Here is a 26,744-nt window from a genome sequence, read left to right on the forward strand (position 1 = left end):
CCTTCCACATTGTAACTATTGTAACTAACAAAACTGAATTAATAAACATATTGACTAATTAGTCAATAAGCTAATGGTAATTAATTACTTTGTGTTCTATCAAACAAGGGAAATAACTTCAACATTATTGAGAGATATAAGTTGTAAAAGAAGAATTCTTTCCCCTATTTAAGCTTTATTTTTAAAAAGGATTTTTTAATATTTGGCTTGTTTTTACTTTCATACATACTATGTCAATTCCTCTAAGATTGTTATATTTAGCCATTTTTTCTACTATACATTTTGTATACCTAAAGCTGCACAATACAATCTCTAATACCAAACCATATACTGTTGTTTTTTTCCTCAGCCCACATCTGAAGTTTAATAACATCACTCTTATCTCCCCTCATGGTCTCCCTGGAGATCTTCCACCTCATGAAATCAGAGATACACTTTTGGCCAACAGGTTGGCACTTATTTAGTGACTGTATTAGTTGAATAATATCATAGTGAATTGGTCATACAAAAGTAAACTATATTCATAAATAAGTTGGTTCAGTTCAAATCATAAAATTTGTTAAAATAACCTTTTGCAGGTGTAACTTTTAATGAATGTAGCCTCTGTATAGTTATTACAAAAAAGTAATTCTAAACATGAGTTTGATGACACAACATATAAGTACATACCAGGAATTCATGAAAAGACTTCAGTAAAAACTATTTCACTTTAGAAATTTCATACAATAAAAGATCACACAATACTTCATGTGTAAAGAAGAATATAAATCAATGGAAATAATAAAGCTCAATGAAAAACTGAAAAAATGAATTTTTTTCCCCCTTTTTATATGTTTCAATGTAAGTATACATTTTGAAATATCAATATTCTGCACTGTGAAAGCTGTTTAATTTGAGTTCCCCTGGACTTTTATTATCTATTTTTAGTACTACTACATGTTTCAATGTTTCCTTGGCTATTAGAGACTATTGACACATTTTATTAAGTGGCAGTCAAAGATATTTAGTCTGATAAAATTCTTTGGCCTTGAAAATTATACTTTTGTGTCATTAAAAAACAAAACCTGTACTGTCCACTATACAATAACTCTCTTTTTATAATACTAACGTAGTGCCTAATATTAAAATTATTTTCCAAAAAAGATGTATTTTTAAAATGTAGGTGTAAATTGAACATTTATAATAATTCAAATATAAATATAATTTAAAAAATGTCAATCTTATGTGAAGTAGTATTTACTTATTTATTCTTTAATCTTTGTTATCAAAGACATCACTATTGTTATTCATAGTGATTATAATTATTGATGTTTGACCAAAGTATTTCATATCATTTCAGTTTTGCTTATGGAAAAGATGACTATGCAAAATTAGCCTTGAGAACATGGGTGAATGTTGTTTATGGAAAGATGACTGCCCTTGATAGGTAGTGTGTTGTTCAAGTCTTCGAATTTGTCTAAATTATTTTGTTTAGACTATACAACTATTGCTTACTGAATTTTTTATCACAATTTAAACTCTAAGTAATAAAATATAGAATTTTGAATGTTTAAAAGAGTTTTATTTTGTTTGTAGTACTTAAAAAAAATATTTATATGTTACATTAATTTGTTTTTTAATCTTATGTAGATTGAAAGTCATATTTTGTGATGTAACTGTAATTTTAATCAGCCACTGTAAGAAAATCCAAACTTGCTTTTTAAAACAGACTTTAATCCTAGAATGTAAAAGTGCTAGTGAAAATCAGATTTCCCAAGCCTACATTGTGCTTGAAATAAGTGCAGAGGTTACACTTTATCTTAAAAGTGCAATTATTTTGTTTTTTAAATTATGTTTGCATATTATTCACATAACATAAAACATTTTTGACAGAATTTAAATGGCAATTACTGTCTTTCTGTCACAGTCTTAGTTGACATTTCATGATCTTAAGTTCACGTCATGTTAAGAGTTTAAAAGACACGTGGAATTCCTGATGTAGAAAACAGGAAGTAGAATGAATAAAGTTGACCTTGAGTCCAGTCAAGTCAAGTTAGTAAGGTTTTGCTCCCGGTCTAGGAAGGTTGGACGTCGCTTCCTGGACTGGTGTATATATATGTATATAGCATGAAAGTCGATGGACTAGTGATTGTTGATTAATAATATTTGAGAGCTGATTTCATTATGCGCTTATTGAATATTAAGGTATTAAACGTATTTCAATGGATATCTATAGTTGAAGCTCCAGTGTCACCAGTAGTAATTGTTCTTATTGTTACCTCTGAGATGCGGACGTGATTGATACATTTGATACCGCTGTTATGCCGATAGGATTGTTTATTATTTCTTGACTTGTAGCACTAACAAGGAGTGCAGTGTATTATTATTGTAGTAAAATAAACTTCATGTTTGTCTGCTGAAACAGACTTAGGTCAGTTTGTACTATTTGTCTTGTCACGTTTCAAGAGCACCTCAGGAAGCAAGAACCCATTATTACACGACATTCGCATGCTGCAACGTTGCGCCATTCAACCTTCATTGACACTTTCTTTCTAAAAACATATGCAATTTCAAATTCAATCTCATTAGTGTCTTAATCATGCTTGAAATTGATGCATAGGCAGATATCTTAATTTTTTAATCTATCAAAATCAAATTGTTTTTTTTTTTAATTTAGCATGCAAATTTTAGGCACACCCTAATAAACCATTTTCAAAACAAGATTTATTAACCAGTTTGTGTTATTTAATATCTGCAACTGTGATTCACTTTTTTAATGACTATGACTGACCAAAAGGACTTTCTATTTGTCCCTAAGTCCTTTATTTTTTTTTTAATAACTCTTTGCAATATGTTTTCATACATTAAAAGTTTGCCCACAGAAATTATTTTCTCAATTCTCCTTTCTGTTCAAGATTGATTCATTACACAAGTAGCACACACAATATCTTCCATTATTTATTGTTTCAAAAGTTTATTGTCTCTTATTTGTCTTAGAACTAAAAAGCAAGTTGTTGTGAATGATGTGGATGTAGTTCCTTATGACCACCTGGTCATCTGCACTGGGCAGCAGTATCTGCCTCCATCCCCCACAGGTGCTGAGTTAACCCATAAGCCAGTACAAAAGGAGACATTTCCCTGCTCACCAGATGCCAGGTACAGGGGCCAAGTGCCTGGCAACCTGTACACCATCAATGATGCCTATGATGCAGCACTACTACTGCACAAGGTGCACTTCTCCCCAAAAAACAGTGAGTGTCTCATCTGTCATGCTTTGTGTGTTATCTTTTGACTATTGTGTCTTGTCTATATGTTTGTGGAGTTTAAAAAAAAAACAGTGAGTGTCTCATCTGTCAAGTTTTCTGTTATCTTTTGACTGTTGTGTCTTGTCTATTTTGTGTTGTGCAGATTTGAGCAACTGCCCCTTCTTTCCTAGTGCCATTAGATCATGGAAAGAGTTGCCTGAGTCAGCCAGGAAAGCCAGTGACTTACCAGAGTTAAGCAAGTCTCAAATTAAAATGCCCAGATTAACACTGGATACATGTAGGGGGCATGCTTCATTTGTTGTGTTTCTGTAATGTATAAGGTCACATATAATGTTACTTTTCATCTGTGCCATCTGCATTGTTTTCTAGACAAAAATGCACATGGGTCAAACAGTGGATATAAATGTGAAACATGGAAATAGATGTGACGTTTTTAAAAGGAAGAAATATAAGATCAATTTCTCCTTGTAGAATGTAAGGCCAATGTCATACTCAAACACTGAAATAACTTGATTTACAGTAAATATATATAGCATAGGATGAAATTATATTCTTTTTTAAAGTTACATCTGTAATCCATAAGAAGCTAAGAATTATCATACAATTTTAGACATGAAGAAATTTACATATAAAATTCAATTAGACTTAATATAATTGATTTAAAATGCTGACAATAATTGATTGTTGATAAGTGACTTTTTATACATGTTGATAAAAACTTTGTTTTTCCTCAGTTAAAATTGTCATCTATGGCAACACTGTGGATGCTTACACCTGCCTTCAGGCTCTTCTTTCAAGTGGAGTTAAAGGTGATTGTTTGGCACTGGTGGAGCCACCTGTCAATGATGTAAGTAGAAATCAATATTCTTAGAGCAGCAGAGAAAAAAAAAGAGGAATCTGCTGAGATATGTAATTCTTTGAAGATATAATTTACTATAGCATCAAAACATTGACAACAAGATTACTTTGTTTTGTTTGTTGTAAAATGTTTACATGTTTCGGATGTTCCTTCAGAGTTGACGATAGTTTACTTCCTAGTCCAAACCTCTAGCAGGACAATGGGGGATGGGAGCGGGCAGGGTTTGAACCTGGGACCTTCGATAAATCCAAACGACAGTCCAGCACACAAACTGCATGACCAGGCACATTACGTTATTATAATTGTTTCTGTGATTTTTTAAAATAGAATTTAAAGTTAAAATGCATTTACTTTTGTTGGCTAAACTTCATCCTGCTGCCACAGCAGCACAGCTCAAACTGTTGTATTGCTCCTCTTGATTCCTAAAAGTAGCTAGTGTACTGAGTGATTGATAGGGAACAATGCTGTAAAATGAAGAAGAAAAATCAATGAAGGAAACTATATTTGAACACAATATGAAGAATGAAATGAAGAACCAAAGATAAAATTTATGAAAGTGAAAAACTATTGGAAAAAAACAACAGCAGGGCAATGAAATTAGGATTTTACATCTTGTTATCATGATGACCAATAATGATACATAACATCTTATATAAAGCTTCCCATTCTAAGAGATACTGTTCCATAGGTCTGAAATACATGCAGAAACTCATTCGTTGCAGTTTAAACTGAGAACTAAAGCTCTATAGCAGCTCTTTGATTGAATTTCAAAATGACCAACATTATATAGGACTTGAGACTATTAAATTGCAAAATAGTAACCATAAGCAATATAGCAGCCACAATGTAAAATTTGAAATGTTTCTCATTTGAAATTACATTTTTTCTACATTTTATTTCTGCAGGGTGTAACCTGTTTCAACAATCCTGATGTGGAAAATGAGATCAAAAGAAGCTTGCAAGCTTTGGATGTGACACTACACACTGACTGTTACCTGGCATGTTGGAATGAGCCAGATAGTGAAAAGGGTGATGACATCAAATCTGTGTCATTCACTCATCCTAATGGCTTCATTAAACTTCCATGTGATGTTAGTATATAAATCTAGAATAATTGTGATGCTTACATAATTTCTGAAGTAGGCTTCTTATTGTTTTTGCAGAAAGGAGTTATAAATAGCTAGTAAATCTCTGGAATTGAAGACATTGCCATTATAAATATTGGATTTAAAAAAACATATTAGAAATTATTTTGTTTCATTGTGCAAACATAAAAAAAAAAAAAGAGTATAGAGTAGTTTTCAGAAGTGATTCAGACTTTTTTTAACATTGCTCTGTAATATCTGTAAAAATAGCAAGTGATTCAAATGAAAGATATATCAGCTTGACAGACACCCACAAAATCTTGATCAACTTGAAAGGGTACACACACTGAAGTACGCTTTTAGAATGCCACTTTTCAAATGAAATAAAAAACAATTTTAAGTTTAAAACACCAATCTGTTTCAGATATTTATCTGTTTCTACAAGAGAGATGTAGACTTGGAAGCTTTTACAGGTAAGCTCTTCAATACTTTTTGGTCCTCAAAAGTTGGTGGGATAGGGTTAAGTATTTCTGGGCATAGGATACCAGGAAAAGAAAACCAGTTTAGGTTTCAAGTCTAACAATTTCAAGTTTAACAGTATGATGAATGGGGCTGACATGTTTCATTAGAAATGCATATATACTTCAAGAAGAAAAGAACTGCTTTCACTGTCAGACTACCCCATGATGTTCATTTTATAAGTAAGTGATAAAAATAAAAGTTTTAATTTAATTGATGAGTTCTAACACTTTATCCACTACAGCCCTTCATGTGTACATTGAAGGTACTTGTACAGATCCTAATGTTCTGGTCAGTAATAGTCAAATCCATTGTTTAAGTAACACACTTTTAATTTTAAGCTGTTAGAACAATTTGACAATGAATAGAGCTTTGAATTTTTTTTTTTTTTAACAAGCTTACATCAACTCACTTTGTCTGTCTGGATGAAATCTTGTATAGTTATTTCTCCCACTTCCAATTCTCTGATCAAGTTCAAACTTTGCACAATCATTCATTGTCAATGACAGCACATGAATCAATAAAAAATAAGAGATTGTGTGCTAAAATGTTTAAATTAACACTAGACTATAAACCTTCAATTTTTTAAAGTACTTGGAAACATGGAAACCTTCTCCTATAGAACCTCTCCCCCCCCCCCTACAATAGTGGTCCACAAAAGTGATTGGGCTATAGGGAACTGTAAGCATGAAAGTTGCATTAAAAAAGACGATTAATACAAATATTTCCAATGGCACAAATTTATTATCATTAGTCTCGACAAAGAAATCTACTAAAAATTAACTATTTGAGTAAAAATAATTGATGCATTTCACTCAATATAAGCTTTGTTTTTTTTTTTAAAAGTATTTTCTTAATTTTTAAATTTTGCTTATAATTAAATAGTTATTTTGGGAAATGTATTATCCTTTGATCATATATATACTTGCTTTCTGGGGAATAGAGAAGCATAAGTTAACAATTTCAGTGGCAGGAAAGAACATGTGCGACCTACTTCTAGAAGAAGTGAAGAAGTTGCTAATATTGGTTCTTTAAAATTACTTTCATTACATTCTACATTAAACTTATATATAGCTTATTTTCTTTTTCATCTTCAGCCATGAACTGCGCCTGTTTAGTCTATGATGGCAAGCTGGTCATCAATGCCACATTCCACACCAATGATGTTTCCATCCGAGCTGCAGGACCACTGACCAAGTTTTCACGCAAGTACCACTGTGAACCCTGGACACATTGCAACTTCAACTCCAGAGAAGTTGGAATAGCGGTAAGTGAAATACAATTATCCCAACAATTTTTTTAACTGAGCTTCTCAAATTGATGGTTCTGTAAACTGACATTGTTTCAAAATAACAAAGTTTGCAATGCAACCGAATTAATACACGTGGAAGTGAGAAGCTAAATAAATGCAACATACTTTTTTTATATGTTTACATTTACTTTTTATAGGAGTTTTTTTAAACATGCATTTTAAATCTTAAATTTATTAAATAAAACCATGTTTATAAAGATTAAGTAGATGAGAAACAATTACTTATTGTAAAAAAAAAAATTCTAAATATTGTAAGTCATTTCTTGGTTCACCGTGTTTTCTTAGTTTCAATTTGAAAAGCTCTTTAGTTGGTTTTGTTATCAATTATTTTGTACTCTACTCATGCAAAAAAGGACATGCACTCTATTTCAAAACATACATTTGACACATTGAGAAGATAAATGTTTCTTCCTACAGCTTTGATACGCTGGATATATTTATAATAATATAAGTACATTTTTTTTAAACATACCATCAAGTCACTTAGTACACGTTCAATTCTACCTAGAGTTGTTACCCTTGAATTTCCCTTGGAATTTAAACATGTAATACATTTACAATTGTTTCGTACGTTTCTCATTTAAAAAAAAAAAAAAAAAATAGAATTTAAGAGACTAGATTTTGTCGCACCATTCCCCATTCAGAGATGCGCATGTCGCACCATTCCCCATTCATACAGAGATGCGCATGTCGCACCATTCCCCATTCATACAGAGATGCGCATGTCGCACCATTTCACATTCATACAGAGATGCGCATGTCGCACCATTTCACATTCATACAGAGATGCGCATGTCGCACCATTTCACATTCATACAGAGATGCGCATGTCGCACCATTTCACATTCATACAGAGATGCGCATGTCGCACCATTTCACATTCATACAGAGATGCGCATGTCGCACCATTCCACATTCATACAGAGATGCGCATGTCGCACCATTTCACATTCATACAGAGATGCGCATGTCGCACCATTTCACATTCATACAGAGATGCGCATGTCGCACCATTTCACATTCATACAGAGATGCGCATGTCGCACCATTTCACATTCATACAGAGATGCGCATGTCGCACCATTCCACATTCATACAGAGATGCGCATGTCGCACCATTCCACATTCATACAGAGATGCGCATGTCGCACCATTTCACATTCATACAGAGATGCGCATGTCGCACCATTCCACATTCATACAGAGATGCGCATGTCGCACCATTCCACATTCATACAGAGATGCGCATGTCGCACCATTCCACATTCATACAGAGATGCGCATGTCGCACCATTTCACATTCATACAGAGATGCGCATGTCGCACCATTTCACATTCATACAGAGATGCGCATGTCGCACCATTTCACATTCATACAGAGATGCGCATGTCGCACCATTTCACATTCATACAGAGATGCGCATGTCGCACCATTTCACATTCATACAGAGATGCGCATGTCGCACCATTCCACATTCATACAGAGATGCGCATGTCGCACCATTCCACATTCATACAGAGATGCGCATGTCGCACCATTTCACATTCATACAGAGATGCGCATGTCGCACCATTTCACATTCATACAGAGATGCGCATATCGCACCATTTCACATTCATACAGAGATGCGCATGTCGCACCATTCCCCATTCATACAGAGATGCGCAAGTCGCACCATTTCACATTCATACAGAGATGCGCAAGTCGCACCATTTCACATTCATACAGAGATGCGCATGAAACACTTACCAAAGACTTAGTTTTTATGGTGTAGACCAGTGATTCCCAAAGTGGTCTATATAGACCCCCAGGGGACTACGAAGACTTCCAAGGGGTCTACGAAAGTGAACAAATAAATTGGGGGTCTATGAGATGTCTACGGGGGTCTACGATAATAAATTTCATTTAATCATGTTGCGACTTTAATTTTCACATCCCACTATTGTAATTATTTACTAAACTAATCTATGATTTGTACCTTAGTTAATCCTTTAAATATGTATCATGCTATTCAAACGAAAAATTGTAGCATTAAATTTCAATACTTATTTCACTAGCTTAATTTTGTCTCCATGTAACTAATGTTTAACAAAAAAAGAAAAACTGTACAGCGTTGATTATTTAAAACTGGGATTCATTCTTTCCTTGTCAAAGAAGCGGTTTTATGACGAAATGAAACCAATTACGCTGGAGGATCGTTTGAGACGATGCCACACTGACAAAATAGATAATGGTTTGAAAAACTTTCGAACACTCAAACATAAAGTTCAGAATAGACTCACAAAATCCCTCTTCGACATCATATAGAGAAGATGATGGTTTGTAGGCGACTTACAATATCTCTTTACTTATAGCAAAAACCGGAAAACACTATAGGTAAAGCATTGATTTTATCAGCCGTTGTAGTTGTAAAAACTGTTTTACACAAACCTACAACTGATATTATTAAAACAATTTCTTTAAGCAATAATACAGTTCAATGGCACATTGATGGCATGAGCTATAAAATTAAAAGCTTCTTATGTACTTCTTTGCAAACGACATACATACAGTGTTTTGGATAAGCGGTATCACAGGCTCTGACAGAATGTAATGCTGTGTGCTTCAAACTGGTTAAGGCTCGCAGGCTTCTTATTTTTAACAGGGTTGACCCACGAAACGTTTCCAATGTTTGGGTATAGTTGCACGCAGCAGAGGTTTGAATTTAGTTTTCCTTCTGTTAGGTGGGCAGCAAGTCTAATGATTAATTAATTTTTAATGTTTGATGGTTACGTCATAGAACAACAAATTCCTATATGAAACATAATATCCATAGCAACGGATAATAGACGTGCAAAAAAGACATTTCCAGTGTGTTTTGGTGATTCCAGTAAAAAATATTAATTGTTATTTTAATTGTTTTAAATTTGAATTTTATGAATAAAAAAAGATAAGTCTCTATTTTTCATTCTTACACCCACTACAGTTAGAAATTAGTTTTAAACAATGGAGTTGATGAATTTGCAAAAAGGCAATATAAGTTAAGCAGGGGGCAGTGACGTAGCATCCATGGCGCGAAGGGGTTCAATGAACCCGGGCCCACAAGCAATAGGGGCCCACAGCTGTGGCGTAGCAACCATTGCGCGAAGGAGCTCATTACGCTTGGGCCCATGCCTCAAGGCCAGTTGGAGCCCACCTTAGAACTTAAAAAGAACATGTGTTTGTTCATTTGAAACACTTTTAAGTAGTTTAACTCTGTTAAGAAGTAAAAACATTGACTTTTAAGACACTATTACTTATATACAGTCCTATCTGAATCAAACGTTATGACATAATTACTTTTTTTAAAAAAAAGGTACGATCTTTACATTGGAATGTCTTTACATTTAGATTACTCATTTTTTGTCACAAACTAAATTTTTCTTATTGGCTGGAGAGGAGCCCATCAAGATGTTCTTGAACCCGGAGTACTGGTGTGATATTTACTTGTGTAGCAGGTAGTGGTTACGTCCAATAGTCCTCGCAGTACTGGTGTGATATTTACTTGTGTAGCAGGTAGTGGTTACGTCCAATAGTCCTCGCAGTACTGGTGTGATATTTACTTGTGTAGCAGGCAGTGGTTACGTCCTAGTGTCCTCGCAGTACTGGAGTGATATTTACTTGTGTAGCAGGTAGTGGTTACGTCCTAGTGTCCTCGCAGTACTGGAGTGATATTTACTTGTGTACCAGGCAGTGGTTACGTCCTATAGTCATCGCAGTACTGGAGTGATATTTACTTGTGTAGCAGGCAGTGGTTACGTCCTATAGTTATCGCAGTACTGGAGTGATATTTACTTGTGTAGCAGGCAGTGGTTACGTCCTATAGTCCTCGCAGTACTGGTGTGATATTTACTTGTGTAGCAGGCAGTGGTTACGTCCTATAGTACTCGCAGTACTGGAGTGATATTTACTTGTGTAGCAGGCAGTGGTTACGTCCTATAGTCCTCGCAGTACTGGAGTGATATTTACTTGTGTAACAGGCAGTGGTTACGTCCTATAGTCCTCGCAGTACTGGTGTGATATTTACTTGTGTAGCAGGCAGTGGTTACGTCCTATAGTCATCGCAGTACTGGAGTGATATTTACTTGTGTAGCAGGCAGTGGTTATGTCCTATAGTCCTCGCAGTACTGGAGTGATATTTACTTGTGTAGCAGGCGGTGGTTACGTCCTATAGTCATCGCAGTAATGGTGTGATATTTATTGTGTAGCAAGCAGTGGTTACGTCCTATAGTCCTCGCAGTACTGGAGTGATATTTACTTGTGTAGCAGGCAGTGGTTATGTCCTATAGTCCTCGCAGTACTGGAGTGATATTTACTTGTGTAGCAGGCAGTGGTTACGTCCTATAGTCCTCGCAGTACTGGTGTGATATTTACTTGTGTAGCAGGCAGTGGTTACGTCCTATAGTTCTCGCAATACTGGAGTGATATTTACTTGTGTAGCAGGCAGTGGTTACGTCCTATAGTCATCGCAGTAATGGTGTGATATTTACTTGTGTAACAGGCAGTGGTTACGTCCTATAGTCATCGCAGTAATGGTGTGATATTTACTTATGTAGCAGGCAGTGGTTACGTCGTATACATCTGGCCATCACCTAAATTAAAATTTAACTTAACACTAATAGTCCAATATTTAAACTACATGCTTACGTATTACTTCCTAATGTGTCTTAAAACGAATAGATATTAATTAATAATATCGTTTTATCCCGTGCTTTTTAGAATGTGCGCTTATAATACTGTCTCTAATTCAGTCACAAGAAGCACTGGCACTTGATTTCCAACATCCATTCGGTCCAACACCAAGCCGTGTTTATGCCATCTCCCATTTAGCTCGCGCCTGTCACACAAGTCCTGGGTTGGATCCCCATACTAAATGAAATATAAATGTTAAATGTTTTCTTGGAGGTTCAGCGAGTGCCTATTTAAAATATTTCGATAGCAGATTCCAGCGGTGGTTGATTTTGAAACCATTACGATGCCAATGCCCATACATTCTCATCGTATGACCTCAAAACCATCCATTCGAAGTTTGTTTGTTTCTTTGTTTTCTTGCGGTGGTTGATTTTGAAACCAATACGATGCCAATGCCCACTCATTCTCATTGTATGACCTCAAAACCATCCATTCGAATAACTTATTTTTTTAAAAAAAGGTACGATCTTTACATTAGAATGTCTTTGCATTTAGATTACTCATTTTTGTCACACACTAAATTTGTCTTATTGGCTGGAGGGGGCCCACCAAGATGTTCTTGAACCCTGGCCCACCGAGATGTTCTTGAACCCGGGCCCACGGGTACCTTGCTACGCCACTGGCAGGGGGTCTACCGAAAAGCAGAAAACATGGCAAGGGGTCTACGAGATAAAAAAGTTTGGGAACCACTGGTGTAGACCCAGACAGGAGAAATATAGTTTTTGAAATAAGAGCATTCTCCAAAAATATAATGCAGTAATAAGATTAGTGTCTTATAGTGTAATTATACCTCCGTTTTAGATTACCAAAATATAGCAGTAGATGTTTATACTCGTATAGTGGAGTTTTCCTTTTAGAATAGAAAAGATCAAGATATTGAGATACAGATACCGAGTAGGACACAATGGCCACTTTACTGCCAACTTAGTGCCACTGACCTCTCCTCTGTACTCATTCTATCAAACAAGAAGAAAACGAAGTTACAAAGTTGTATTTATTCCAGTTACAGTAAATCTCCTGGACACTCAGACACGAACACACACACACACACTTTTACTCACACAGACACTGTATTCTTTAAGGAACTCTCCACATCAGACGAATGTTATGGCTAGTCTGCTCAGTTCTATGGCAAATGTCACAAATCATTACTTTATCTTCCTATTATCTTGAGCGGCCTGGCCATTTTCGGCCGGGCAACCAAAAGATTACTCCCCTTTGATCTCCATGAAAAATTTCGTTTCGTGCAAAGAAAAATGGCCACCGCTCATTATTCCTTTTACCTCCCCTTGGCTGTGTTTACTTGTATCCATACGTTCTGTTTTATCTATAAGAGCCACTTTAGTGTACATGCAGGGAATACGGTGGCTGAGTGGTCAAACGCTTGACTTTCTGAACCGAGTGGTAGCGAGTTCGAGTCCCTGGTAAAGAGGACATTTTGAACTTCAGATTTTGTTTTTAACATCCCTGAGTCTTATCTTATAAAATATGGACCAAAAAAAAAAGAAGATTACGTCTTTCGCGTGTTCCTAGGTCAATCTATTCATGGCTGGTTCATGCAACCCATTCCATGCTCTAATAGCACTAAGGAAGAGGGAGCATTTGTACACATTGCCGTTGGTTTAGAAAGTCAGTCGGTTGGTCGTTGTGCTGGCCACATGACACTCTCGTGAACCGTCGTTCATAGAAACTTATGAGCTATACATCATCTCCCCCCCCCCCTCTAAGTTTAAAGCTTATGGAAGGGAAATTTACTAAAACATGACCTTTTTTATTAAAAATTATTTGTCTTACCTAAATTAATCAGATTGTCACTCGCGCTGATGCATTTTGTTTGACAGTACGTCGACGGCACTGTCGGCTATAGAAACAGAAAACTAGACTCATCTAATTAGCAGATCAATAAGATTGACTATCTCTCTCTCTATGGCCTCCTTCAGTCGCCAAGCGACTATGGGTCATCTCATGGAAATGAGATGAATGCCTGGGCATTAGCTGTGGTCGGAATGATGTCGCCCACACATCAGCCCCCCCCCCTCCCTTTCTCTACGCAGCTGATGTATTCAAAGGAACGGCCGTGCCGATACAGTTTGGGGTCAGCGGCGTCGCAGGTTCTGCCAGGGTGTAGCACTGGGTGCTACAAACTGCCTTAGGGTCGCCAGCTCCTTATTTTTCCTTAGGGTTGACTTCCGAAGCCTTTCCCATGATTGGGTATAGCTGCAAGGCAACAGAGGTTTGAATTCAAAGTTTTACTTCTCCTAGGTTGGTAGCCAGCCATGGCTAACGAGCTTACTGGTCTAGGTTCCGAAAGGTTGGCATTGCCGGAAGTGGTAATGGATGTAAGCACTCCACTACCTATAAAATCCTTCCTTATGGCATGCGTCTCAAATAGCCTCTGACAACCAGTCCAACTCCTGGCCTTCACGTGTGGCTCAGATATTGAGTCCGGCGGAACTGTTCTCACTAATAGGAGAAGGGGCAAAGACGAGTAAGATTGACTAGTGATAAACTTATGTAACTAGCTGTAGAGATGAACCATATGTAGCTTCTTACAGCCAGTAATAGGGTGTGCAAATAAAAGAGTAAATCAGGGCCGGTAAAGCCGCTTACAGGTGGACAGAGTTATCGCGCTTGTAACACATTACTAACCGCTTCATCAAGGGGATGTAACTAAATGGGAGCATTAGATTCTCTCATTTGGCTTCAATGGTTATTAATAGTATAGAAAAGATAATTTTAGATGTAAAATATCAAATCAAATTAAACTTTGAATCTTAAGAAAATGAAAAAAATAGAAATAGAGTAGTTTATGCTATTCGGACACCTATAGGCCCAAATTTGAAAGTTTGACTTTGACAGCGCATTATTTGACAATGGTTCGACATAGAAAAGAAAATGAAGTATCAAAATCTTCCATAGCACACACGAGGTAAGAATGACTACTTATATTTGTACCCCTAAACTATATTTGTAATTATATTTAAGGTCAAAGAGGCCGTGTGTTTTCATTTAATTCGGAACAAATTTGACCCACATTATTTGATTCCGGACAACATTATTTATTTCGGACAGTCTCTATATTAAGGCCTCAAAAAACTCAGATTTTAATTCTTTACTAACATTAGCTAAATTCTACCAAAATTAGGTCACTGGGATATAGTGACTTCATACCGACTTTTAGCCTCATTTTATGTTTGAATTGTTTGCATGATTAGATGTGTGTTGAATGTTTGTGTTTTTTGTTTATTAATTTAATAAATTTCTAATACAGATGTCAGATGATCTTTTGTAGTATAGTACAGGTTAGGATAGCCATTCTTGCCTAACTTAATCCTCTATATTCTCTCTATATTAATCTAGATCTATCTCTAGTAGGTCTAGATCTAAGCAGTTAACTTCATTCAATGTACCAAGCTCACTCCAAATATTTGCCCATTTATTCTACATTAAAAAAACAACAACAAACGAACAAATATAATATAAGATCATTTTTTATTGATGTCCAAAACTGGTTGTCCGAAATAAATTTTGGTAATAAAATCGTAATTTAATTCGGACACCCTATTAATTTTTTATTTGCATGGAATCAGACAACTTGGCTTATAAATCAAATAAATCAGCTCCAAAAACAAAATAAATATTGCCGGGCTCATTAGTATAGACTTAGCCAATCAAAAAATATAGTCTTAACTCTAGGAAGAGGTAAAGTCATCCGGGTAACAGGAAAAAACAACAACCTGACTTACAAATTTGAAATTCCTTTTTCTTACATAAAAAGACAGCTAAATGGAAGGAAATTGGGTCAGAATCATTGGAAAATGGACAAGCACATTATACAGCGCGCTAATTTTATAATAAATATTAAAATAATTATTTAATGACCACAAAAACATCGAATGTCCGAATTCATGTAATGTCCGAAATAAATAAACTACTATATATCATGTAATCATTTTAGTTATACTTTTATGTTAAAGTATCCCTTCTTTTGTGGTTTTTTTTTTACCTAGGACATGTACACCCTTTTTTTTTATTTCAAGATTATTAGCTCTTTGTTGTTGATGGTTATAAAATTATAATACCTATACTGATAATAGACAACTAAACCGATGAAGGCATATTATATTTTCACTTCTAAATTTTGAAATAGCTTGAATAACTTCTTTGTGAATAAAACTAAGTATAAAGTTTTATTACAATAGAGACTAGTTTAAATTGAGATAAAATGAAATCAATGTAGTACTCTTTTGTAATAATGCAAAATGACATTTTCAGCAAAATCTAACTTACTAGTAAAACACGTCTTTTCACTCTGGCAATCAGGAGTCGTCCGTCCTAACCACGAGACCTGACAACAATGCCGTTTACCTTGCATCATTCACAACAAATCGCTAATCCTCTTCCCACCGTCATCATAGAAACACACACACATTAGCACTCATTACATTAAATGACATTGGGTAACTCTTGTGAATAAGAAACCCTCCTCATTCTCTCTCTCTCTCTCTCTCCCCCTCCCTCTCTCTCTCTCTCTCTCTCCAATATTATGCAAACACCCATTCTCATTTTTAGGCTTTTTGTTATATTATTTTTTTTATCTAGTTCGACACATACACACACAGGCACGACACACAAACATTGCCGCTCAATGACCTCACAAAGGGGATGATGTGTCGGGCTGCTAAGGACATTGCCGCTCAATGACCTCACAAAGGGGATGATGTGTCGTGCTGCTAAGGACATTGCCGCTCAATGACCTCACAAAGGGGATGATGTGTCGGGCTGCTAAGGACATTGCCACTCAATGACCTCACAAAGGGGATGATGTGTCGTGCTGCTAAGGACATTGCCACTCAATGACCTCACAAAGGGGATGATGTGTCGGGCTGCTAAGGACATTGCCACTCAATGACCTCACAAAGGGGATGATGTGTCGGGCTGCTAAGGACATTGCCACTCAATGACCTCACAAAGGGGATGATGTGTCGGGCTGCTAAGGACATTGCCGCTCAATGACCTCACAAAGGGGATGATGTGTCGGGCTGCTAAGGACATTGCCACTCAATGACCTCACAAAGGGGATGATGTGTCGGGCTGCTAAGGACATTGCCACTCAATGACCTCACAAAGGGGATGATGTGTCGGGCTGCTAAGGACATTGCCACTCAATGACCTCACAAAGGGGATGATGTGTCGGGCTGCTAAGTACATTGCCACTCAATGACCTCACAAAGGGGATGATGTGTCGGGCTGCTAAGGACATTGCCACTCAATGACCTCACAAAGGGAATGATGTGTCGGGCTGCTAAGGACATTGCCACTCAATGACCTCACAAAGGGGATGAATTGTCGGGCTGCTAAGGACATTGCCACTCAATGACCTCACAAAGGGGATGATGTGTCGGGCTGCTAAGGACATTGCCGTTCAATGACCTCACAAAGGGGATGATGTGTCGGGCTGCTAAGGACATTGCCGCTCAATGACCTCACAAAGGGGATGATTTGTCGGGCTGCTAAGGACATTGCCACTCACTGACCTCACAAAGGGGATGATGTGTCGGGCTGCTAAGGACATTGCCACTCAATGACCTCACAAAGGGGATGATGTGTCGGGCTGCTAAGGACATTGCCGTTCAATGACCTCACAAAGGGGATGATGTGACGGGCTGCTAAGGACATTGCCGCTCAATGACCTCACAAAGGGGATGATTTGTCGTGCTGCTAAGGACATTGCCACTCAATGACCTCACAAAGGGGATGATGTGTCGGGCTGCTTAGGACATTCCCATTTCATAAACATCTTGCGTAAATAATAGCTGAATGTTAAACTGTCATAGCGAGAATCCTTCATTGTCATGGACCAAAACAAAATATTCTTGTCTCAATTCTGTATATTAACAATATCGTATTTAAAAACTTTGTGGCCTGGTACCCTTAACCTTTAACCCTGATTTAAGATTTACTTTCAAACATTGGCTTTTGTTCTTGTTTGGTCGTACTCTCGAGCAGTGGCTAGTAACTTCTCCACAGGAGAGTGCTTGTAAGATTTCCTCGTCACGAACAGAGTATAATTATCATGAAAATCTAAAAAAAATGCTATTAAAAAAACAAAGCTTATGTTAAATGTAGTTGTATCAATTAGTCTGGATCAGTCATGCAATTAAATTTGTATTAGATCTAGACTAACAAAAATAAATGCGTGGGTTTACAAAGATTTTTAGTCATTGTTTTTGTTTAGCGCTATTTCATGCTTTTAGCTTTCTCAATGCGCTATGATCCTATCACTTGTCTGGACCAGTTAGAAAGGGGTGGGGGGATAAAATAAGGCTTTTTAAAGGCATTTATGAATAAAAGGTGAACGACCTAAATTCGAAATCGAGGGCTAAAGCCTCCCCAGTCTCATCAAGCCTGTTCACTAACCACTGTGCCAGGGAAGTGCTTTTGAATTTTATAGTTCTCTATTGTTTGTTTCAAACTTTTCTCTCTACGTTATATAAAGGTGATTAATTCAACTCATGCCACCTTATCAGTCAAGTACAATTTCTTTCCCTTGTTCGAGATACCAAGCAAAATAATTAATCACCAATAGTTAATTCACTTATTGCTTAATTTTTCTTTATTGATTCTTGTTTTGTGAGGTAAATGAAATAATTGTGCAAAATTTCAGCTTGATCCGCGATTGGGTGTGGAAAAAATAACGTGTACAAACTTTTGGCCAGATGGGCGAGTGATAAACTGAAAGACAGTCAGAGTGAGTTGATATAAGCTTTGTAGAAACTTTTTCTTATTCAGTGTACCAGCTGTGTATTTAGATCTGTACCCAGATCTGTCATTCAATGGAAGGGCTGTGTATTTGGATATATATGACTCAGTGTATCAGCTATGCATTTTCTCAATAATAATAAAAAGAATTTTGAAAAATAAAAAAAAATGAGCGAGAAAGAGACGAGAAAAGAAAACGTCATTAATATTATTTCCCCTTCCACGCTGTCCTCCCTCGGATGGGATGATGCTCTGGTTTCTACCTACAAGACAATACTCTACATCATTTCTGTCTTCAAATGTTAACATTTACTAATATTGACCTGTGGACGATGGACATTTTCTTCCACGTACTTTGAGGCAGGGGCGCGTCATGCTTGTGTTCCCAGGACGCACTACAGTGCACAGTGCGGTAAAGCGCTTGGCTTCCGAACCGGGGACCGGGGTTCGAATCCTGGTGAAGACTGGGATTGTTTATTTCGGGATCTTCGGGCGCCTCTGAGTCCACCCAGCTCTAATGGGTACCTGACATTAGTTAGGGAAAAGTAAAGGCGGTTGGTCGTTGTGCTGGCCACATGACACCCTAGTTAACCGTAGGCCACAGAAACAGATGACCTTTACATCACCCTATAGACCACAAGGCCCTGAAAGGGGAACTTTAACTTTACTTTACTACAGTGCACTTGAAGGAACGTGAGAGCAAGAAAAACCTGTTTAAATAACAGAGCTTGAAGTGTAGTTGTATTAATTAGTTTGGATCAGTCATGTAATTAAATTTGTTATTAATCTAGACCAACAATAATCAATCTGTGTGTTCAAAATATTTTTACCAATTGTTTTTTTTGTTTAGCCCCATTTCATGCTTGCAGCTTTCTCAATACGCTATGATTCTATCACTTGGCTGGACCAGTTGGAAAGGGTATGGGGAAAAAGAAAGGGATCTCTAGGTGATCACTTTTCAAATGAATCCTCCTCAGTATCCTCAATCGAACACGCTAACCACTGTGCCAGGAAAGTGCTTATGAAAATAGAAGGTCTTTTAGTTATCTATTGCTAGTTTCAAACTTTTCTCTGCATTGTATAGAAGGGGTTAATTCAGCTTATACCACCGCTTCAGTCAAGTACAATTTCTTTCCATTGTTCGAGATACCAAACAAAATAATTAATTACTAATAGTTAATAAAGTCATTGGTTAATTTTTCTTTATTGATTCTTGTCCAGTCAGGGAAAAGAAATAATGTGCAAAATTTCAGCTTGATCCGAGATTGTTGGAGAGAGAACGTGTTCAAACGTTTACCAGAGTGAGTTGATATAAGCTTGTAGAAATACTGGACGGAACGTTGCTAGCTAACTGGATTAGTGGTTTATTCTTATAATGTCTGTTTTCCTCATTGGTCTAAAGTACGTTTTACCATGCATTTTTTTTTTATCTTAATGTGCAATGATTTTTTTTTAACTATTGTCTGTCAGTGTGTGATTCTTTGTGTGTCAGTGGAGGGGAGGGACTTGAAATAAAAAACAACCGCACTTTGATTCTTTCTAGAAGTCGACATTTCACGTCATCTTTTAATTATGAAATTTGATATTGAAATGCAGTTGCGTTGCAGTAATGTTTGTGTCACAAAAAACAAAGTCATCTCCCTTGTCTTGGCTACACTGTAACTTTGGATTTCCGGACGGAATTCCGGACTGGAAGTGTTTTCTCGAACGTTTCCCTGTGGTCCTCTGGGCTCGCAAACAGTTCCAAGTCGAAGACGCCTTTGCTGGAAGAGTTGGCCCGCAATTCACTCCCGACCTGCACCTTAGGTTGTATTTTCTTCTCCACGAACATGTCCCTTATGGCCTTGAGTATTGTCTTGTTGCTGTAGGCGTAGATGCACGGGTTGATGCAAGAGTTCGCGTGGCTCATCACCGTGGCGGTCAGGGTCAGGTTTTCTTGGACCAAGCAGCGCTTGGTGCAGAAGTACTCGTAGCAGTTGATTATGTTGATGGGCAGGAGGAAGACGGCGAAGCTGATGATCACCAAGGCTATTGTCTTGGCGGCGTTGACTTCACGGTTGAACCGATCATCAATGGGGCGCGCGCATTGCAGGAGCACGTCGAAGAGCATGTTTTGCCTGATATGCCTGTGCACCTCTATGTAAATGTAGACGTATATGCAGAGCATCAGGACTAGCGGGAAGAGTACAAGACCGAAGAATTGAAAGTAGACCATATGCTCCGGGGACATGATGTGGTCGTAATGGCATTCATTGATTTCCTTATAGCCGGCATTCCATCCGTACATAGGTATCATGCCTAGGACCCCGCCCAGCACCCAGACACCCATGTTGATCTGGACGGCCCGACGGAAAGAAACGAACTTCTGCATGAAAGGTGATTTCAGAACGTAGACCCGCTCGATGGCTACGGCCAGAAGCATGAACACGGAAATGTTTGTGAACACGAGCAGCACGCATTGAATGAAGACACAACCGTAGAAGTCTCTGGGCAGACCCTTGAAGGACAGGATCGTGCACGGAGTTACCAACAACCCCACCGCCACATCCGCAGCTGCAAGGTTACAGATGAAAATGGTGGTGATATTGTGGAGCCTGGGCGTCGTCCATATCGCCGCCACCACCAAGCCGTTGCCCAGGACGGCCAAAAATCCAACCGAGGCTTCCACTACGATAAAGAAGTTGTCTCGTGCATTGGAGCCATGGATCGTTGTAAAATGTGACATGGCCTCAAGACGAGCGAGCCTCTGGATTGATCTGCTCTAGTAATAACTAAGTCAACATGTTCCCTTCATGGCGTCATGTCTTTATAAAAAAGCATTTTAGGCTGAGTGGCATCTTGCTGCTTGTGTGGAATGTGCTGCGTCTGCTGGTTATTCTAGATCCTTGGACAACTTCCTGCCACTGTAATTGTCTGGAATGCCTCAGTTATAAATGTTACACTGAAAACAAAAAGTTAGTAAATCATTGGATAAAGCTCACTACAACAGGCGGAAACTTAACAAAGTATTTTTAGATACTTTTTTTTATTTTGTTTCCACATATTTTAATGACCTGATAGTTTAATTGTCCTGATACCTACTTGTAAACTTAAATATGTCAATGAGCAAGTATTTTGAAGTGTCGATACTTACTTTGACTACCAAAAATTGGACTGACCAGATATATTTGAATGACCGCATGCTCGCCTGTACGCACGGGGATCGTAAGTAATTCTTTCAGACTTATGGGCAGATGATTGAAAGCTAATCTGTTTCTATGACCGTCGTTTACGAAGGTGTCATGTGGCCAGCACAATGACCAACCACTTTCACTTCCCTTACGTATGTCAGGTATCCATTGGGTGGACTCCGGGATTCGAACTTGAAACCCTTAGGTTTTGAAGCTAATAGCTGTATCACTCAGCCACCACTTCCCCTTACGTAGACGTAGATGTACTAAAATGTAAATGTCATAAAACCTGTTTTTAGTTTCTTAATTTCATGTCAGTGTGACATCAGATTTCATAGAAAGAAATTTGGATTTACGAGTTCTGTTTTATCCAGTCTTATTTCCACCTACGTGTCTATAACGTAATGTTGAAATAGACTTCTATCAAATTACAGTTTATTGTTGTTTTGGTTTGGTTTTCTGGCAAGGCTCAAACACTTCTCGATGATACTTTGTTTTCTACAAACATTGATCAATGTTAAACTTAATGGTAGTTCAATCTCCTAATATAGTGAATCTTATTTCGGCATAATTGACTTGGAATATTAGAAGGTTGATGCCAAATTTTGGTACTTGTGTATTGTGCTACTTTAAAAAAAAATTAGTTAACCTTAAACCTAAATCTGCGATCATCATTTACTAGATCTAGATCTTAATCATTTAGATCTGGTTCTAATCGAGATGTTTGAAATTTAATATAATATTTATCTGATACTCAGATAATCATACTGTGATCGGCCTTTAAAATTTGAGCTATTCACTAACAATTTAGGGTTAATGGACACATATAGCTAGTTTTAAAATAATAAATACGCACCAGAAATAAAAAAAAAACGATTAATCAAACAATGTAACCTAACATTGTTAAGTCTAAATTGCCTTTAAATAAAGATTGACGTGTAGGTAGCGTTTAATATCTACTTTGAACCGGAAGTCAAAGAATGGTTCACGTTTGGTTCCTGTCATATCCTGTCTTCTGCTTCTTCCTGTTGCACATCTTTGTTTTGTTTGACTTGGTTCCTAAAGATCTATTTTTAGTTGCATTTCTCCACATGACCAAAATGCTTTTCACATAACCTCGTTCCTTCGTGGAAACTTCTGGGTGGGTTGGCTAAAAAAAAACCTGGGTGGAAACAGATCTCGAAAACAGTTTCCTAGAAATTTGGCAGTTGCTGTATATCGTTGGGAAAAGAATTACTAGCTCGTTGGCCACACTGGGAGAACTTTAGTTTGACCGTTGCCATCTTTCCAAGTAAAAAAGAAAATGAAATAAATTTGGCTAGAGAGATAGAAAATATTTATCTTGAACGGCTATACTTCTTTGGGTATGGAATGTTGTAAAGTTTGTTAGATCTATACTTTCACTTAACCAGGATTCTTTCTCCAGAAAAGGGAATGGGGGGGGGGGGGTAAACGATTTTCCATTCTAAACAAAAAATTGATGTCCTTCCCCCCGACTCCTACTTCAGACCACTATATTGACTTGCTTCCCCCCTACTTCAGACCACTATATTGACTTGCTTCCCCCCTACTTCAGACCACTATATTGACTTGCTTCCCCCCTACTTCAGACCACTATATTGATGTACTTCCCCCCTACTTCAGACCACTATAATGATGTGCTTCCCCCCTACTTCAGACCACTATATTGACTTGCTTCCCCCCTACTTCAGACCACTATAATGATGTGCTTCCCCCCTACTTCAGACCACTATAATGATGTGCTTCCCCCCTACTTCAGACCACTATATTGACTTGCTTCCCCCCTACTTCAGACCACTATATTGATGTACTTCCCCCTACTTCAGACCACTATATTGACTTGCTTCCCCCCTACTTCAGACCACTATATTGATCTGCTTCCCCCCTACTTCAGACCACTATATTGACTTGCTTCCCCCCTACTTCAGACCACTATAATGATGTGCTTCCCCCCTACTTCAGACCACTATATTGATGTACTTCGTCCCTGACTCCTACTTCAGACCACTATATTGATGTACTTCGTCCCTGACTCCTACTTCAGACCACTATATTGATGTGCTTCGTCCCTGACTCCTACTTCAGACCACTATATTGATGTGCTTCCCCCTACTTCAGACCACTATATTGATGTGCTTCCCCCCTACTTCAGACCACTATATTGACTTGCTTCCCCCCTACTTCAGACCACTATATTGATGTGCTTCCCCCTACTTCAGACCACTATATTGATGTGCTTCCCCCTACTTCAGACCACTATATTGATGTGCTTCCCCCCTACTTCAGACCACTATATTGACTTGCTTCCCCCCTACTTCAGACCACTATATTGATGTGCTTCCCCCCTACTTCAGACCACTATATTGATGTGCTTCCCCCCTACTTCAGACCACTATATTGATGTGCTTCCCCCTACTTCAGACCACTATATTGATGTGCTTCCCCCTACTTCAGACCACTATATTGATGTGCTTCCCCCCTACTTCAGACCACTATATTGACTTGCTTCCCCCCTACTTTAGACCACTATATTGATGTGCTTCCCCCTACTTCAGACCACTATATTGACTTGCTTCCCCCCTACTTCAGACCACTATATTGATGTGCTTCCCCCTACTTCAGACCACTATATTGATGTGCTTCCCCCTACTTCAGACCACTATATTGATGTGCTTCCCTCCTACTTCAGACCACTATATTAATGTGCTTCCCCCCTACTTCAGACCACTATATTGATGTGCTTCGTCCCTGACTCCTACTTCAGACCACTATATTGATGTGCTTCCCCCCTTGTGATTGTAGAATGACTTTGGTTCATCTCCTAGTGATTGTAGAATGACTTTGGTTCATCTCCTAGTGATTGTAGAATGACTTTGGTTCATCTCCTAGTGATTGTAGAATGACTTTGGTTCATCTCCTTGTGATTGTAGAATGACTTTGGTTCATCTCCTAGAGCATTTCTTCTTGTGATTTTAGAATCTTAGTCTGAAGAAAACGTGTTGAGCAAATACATCACAGTAAAAGCAGTCATTTATTTTCCTGTCTGATTCAGGCAACCCGTTCCATTCTGTAATGAAACTGGAGAAGAAAGAACACTTGTACGAATTTGTTTTAGCATATGAAATAAGAAACGTGTCTTTATGTTTTCGCCATCATTTTATTACGATGTGTTTTTATAGTGCCCCCCGTTAGGGAAAAAGCCGCTGTTAGGTTTGTGTATAATGTCCTTCTGTCCGTCTGTCACACTCAGATCTCAAAAACTAGAAGAGAATTGAAAAATTACGTTTCGCTTGCAATGTTTAGGTGCAACGGCTAATTTGTTTTTAAAATCAAACTGTTTTCTTTTTAAAATTAATTATGCAAGCGATTTTGTTCATACAAATAATAATAATAAGGCTTGTCTTCGAGTCCGAAGATTAGTGAGGAATACAGTATTTCCCGTGACTGCGCAGCCCCAGCTGTGACTACATATTTTGCCACATTCAGGGCAAGCATAACCATTGTACGCAGGTGGTCGATTTAGATTTTCTTTTCGTCGTCTGCGTTTGTCCTCGGCAGCAGATTTTCTTTTGGTCTCAAATGTGTATCCCGCGGCCTTCGTGAGTGACCTTCAACTGTCTCGTTCCGACGCCGCATGCAGCCAGGTGCTCTCTTCTATGTCAGCTAAGGAAAGTTGACTCCTATTTTGGTCTTTGAAGCGTTTCTGTGGGGCGCCTCTGTTACGTCGACCACCCAATGAAATATACTCAGTACCAAGGATAACAGTAAACGGACAGACCCTTAACGTGGTAGACCACTTCACATATCTAGGTAGTATAGTGTCAAATGACGCCTCACTTTCAAGGGAAGTTGATAACCATCTTGCCAGGGCTAGTAGCACTTTTGGACGCCTTCAGGCGAGAGTTTGGAAGAACAAATCACTCCGCCTGCCTACAAAAATCAATGTCTACCGACTACCAGGCGATTGTTCTCTCAACCCTACTATATGGCTCTGAGACATGGACACTATATAAAAACAACTAAGACTTCTTGAGCGCTTTCACCAAAGATGCTTGCGCTCCATCATGGACATACGGTGGTAGGACCGCACTACAAACAGCGATGTCCTTGCGAACGCCAGTATGGACAGTATAGAGGGACTTCTTATGGTCCGACAGCTACGCTGGGCAGGGCACGTATCCCATATGGGAGACGAATGTATACCAAAGGCAGTCTTTTTTGGTGCGCTAAAAGGTGTTCCTACAACTACATGACTTCTAAAACAGTACATGAAGATGGATGTCAACAACATGTTAACAAAGACAGATTGTGTGTTGGTGTAGTTTCAGTATCACGTATTCATATATATATATATGTAAAATGTGTAAACAAAAATAATAGTTCATGTACAGTACCTACTAAAATTAAAATAAAACATTTAAGGCTAAGAAAGCACTTTGTATGTAAATTTCACATACATTTTTTTAAATGGACTTTTTATGCTGCGACTTTTATGCAGAAATAAAATGTGCCGACATTCGATACATATAAAAATGCAAATATATTAAAAATAATTATAAATATCTCTATAAATGATTGAAATTGTCTCATTATAAAAAGTTTCAAGTAACGAAGATTAAGCTAATTGACTATACTTCAATACACTCCGTCCAAGATACAATTTCAATACTGTGAAGAACTGTGTTGGGTATGCTGGGAACAAGATAATAAGTGTAAGAACTGATGGAACCTCGATCTTTGACTGAGAAAAACAGTTTATTATTTTAAAGAACATCCCAACCATAAACTCTAAACAGGAAAGTTTGTACAAAACTGCATAAAATAACATATTCGAATATTCAATAGCATACACACAGTTATCAGAGGTAGAGGTCTTAACCACAGGCCACTTGAAAATATTCCGATGTATCCATTTGCTTAAAATGGTCAAGGTAATGAGAAGAATACAAAATCTCAAGGAAGAAACTTTTTTGCTCCTTGAAGGGCATTGACCCGACTGTGACTTTGTTACTAATATTTCTATTGAAGAGTGGAAGACAGATTTCATGTTTCTATGGCAG

The 26,744-nt window shown here is 37.8% G+C and overlaps 2 protein-coding genes across 4 annotated transcripts in view; one reads left to right on the forward strand and one right to left on the reverse strand.

Annotated features, from left to right (window-relative positions):
* LOC106066216 (cilia- and flagella-associated protein 61-like) overlaps positions 1–26,744 on the forward strand; it is a 161,786-nt gene that overhangs the window by 17,912 nt on the left and 117,130 nt on the right. For all 3 annotated transcript variants that reach the window (XM_056023560.1, XM_056023558.1, XM_056023559.1), the window contains exons 19-25: positions 350–448; positions 1,340–1,426; positions 2,977–3,230; positions 3,980–4,092; positions 5,010–5,195; positions 5,614–5,662; positions 6,806–6,975. In XM_056023560.1, the coding sequence (XP_055879535.1) occupies positions 350–448; positions 1,340–1,426; positions 2,977–3,230; positions 3,980–4,092; positions 5,010–5,195; positions 5,614–5,662; positions 6,806–6,975 (958 nt within the window). The remainder of the gene's footprint in view (positions 1–349; positions 449–1,339; positions 1,427–2,976; positions 3,231–3,979; positions 4,093–5,009; positions 5,196–5,613; positions 5,663–6,805; positions 6,976–26,744) is intronic.
* Positions 19,671–22,684, reverse strand: LOC106066217 (adenosine receptor A3-like). Its single transcript, XM_056023566.1, has 2 exons — positions 22,520–22,684; positions 19,671–21,434 (listed from the first exon to the last, which is right to left on the reverse strand). The coding sequence occupies exon 2, from the start codon at positions 21,216–21,218 to the stop codon at positions 20,145–20,147; it is 1,074 nt and encodes a 357-aa protein (XP_055879541.1). The 5' UTR covers positions 21,219–21,434; positions 22,520–22,684; the 3' UTR covers positions 19,671–20,144.

This window comes from Biomphalaria glabrata, chromosome 3, assembly GCF_947242115.1.
Source record: "Biomphalaria glabrata chromosome 3, xgBioGlab47.1, whole genome shotgun sequence".
NCBI classification, from domain to species: domain Eukaryota; kingdom Metazoa; phylum Mollusca; class Gastropoda; family Planorbidae; genus Biomphalaria; species Biomphalaria glabrata.

Excerpts from the sequence above, each read along its gene's own strand:
- LOC106066217 (XM_056023566.1), bottom strand. The coding sequence starts at position 21,218 with ATGTCACATTTTACAACGATCCATGGCTCCAATGCACGAGACAACTTC.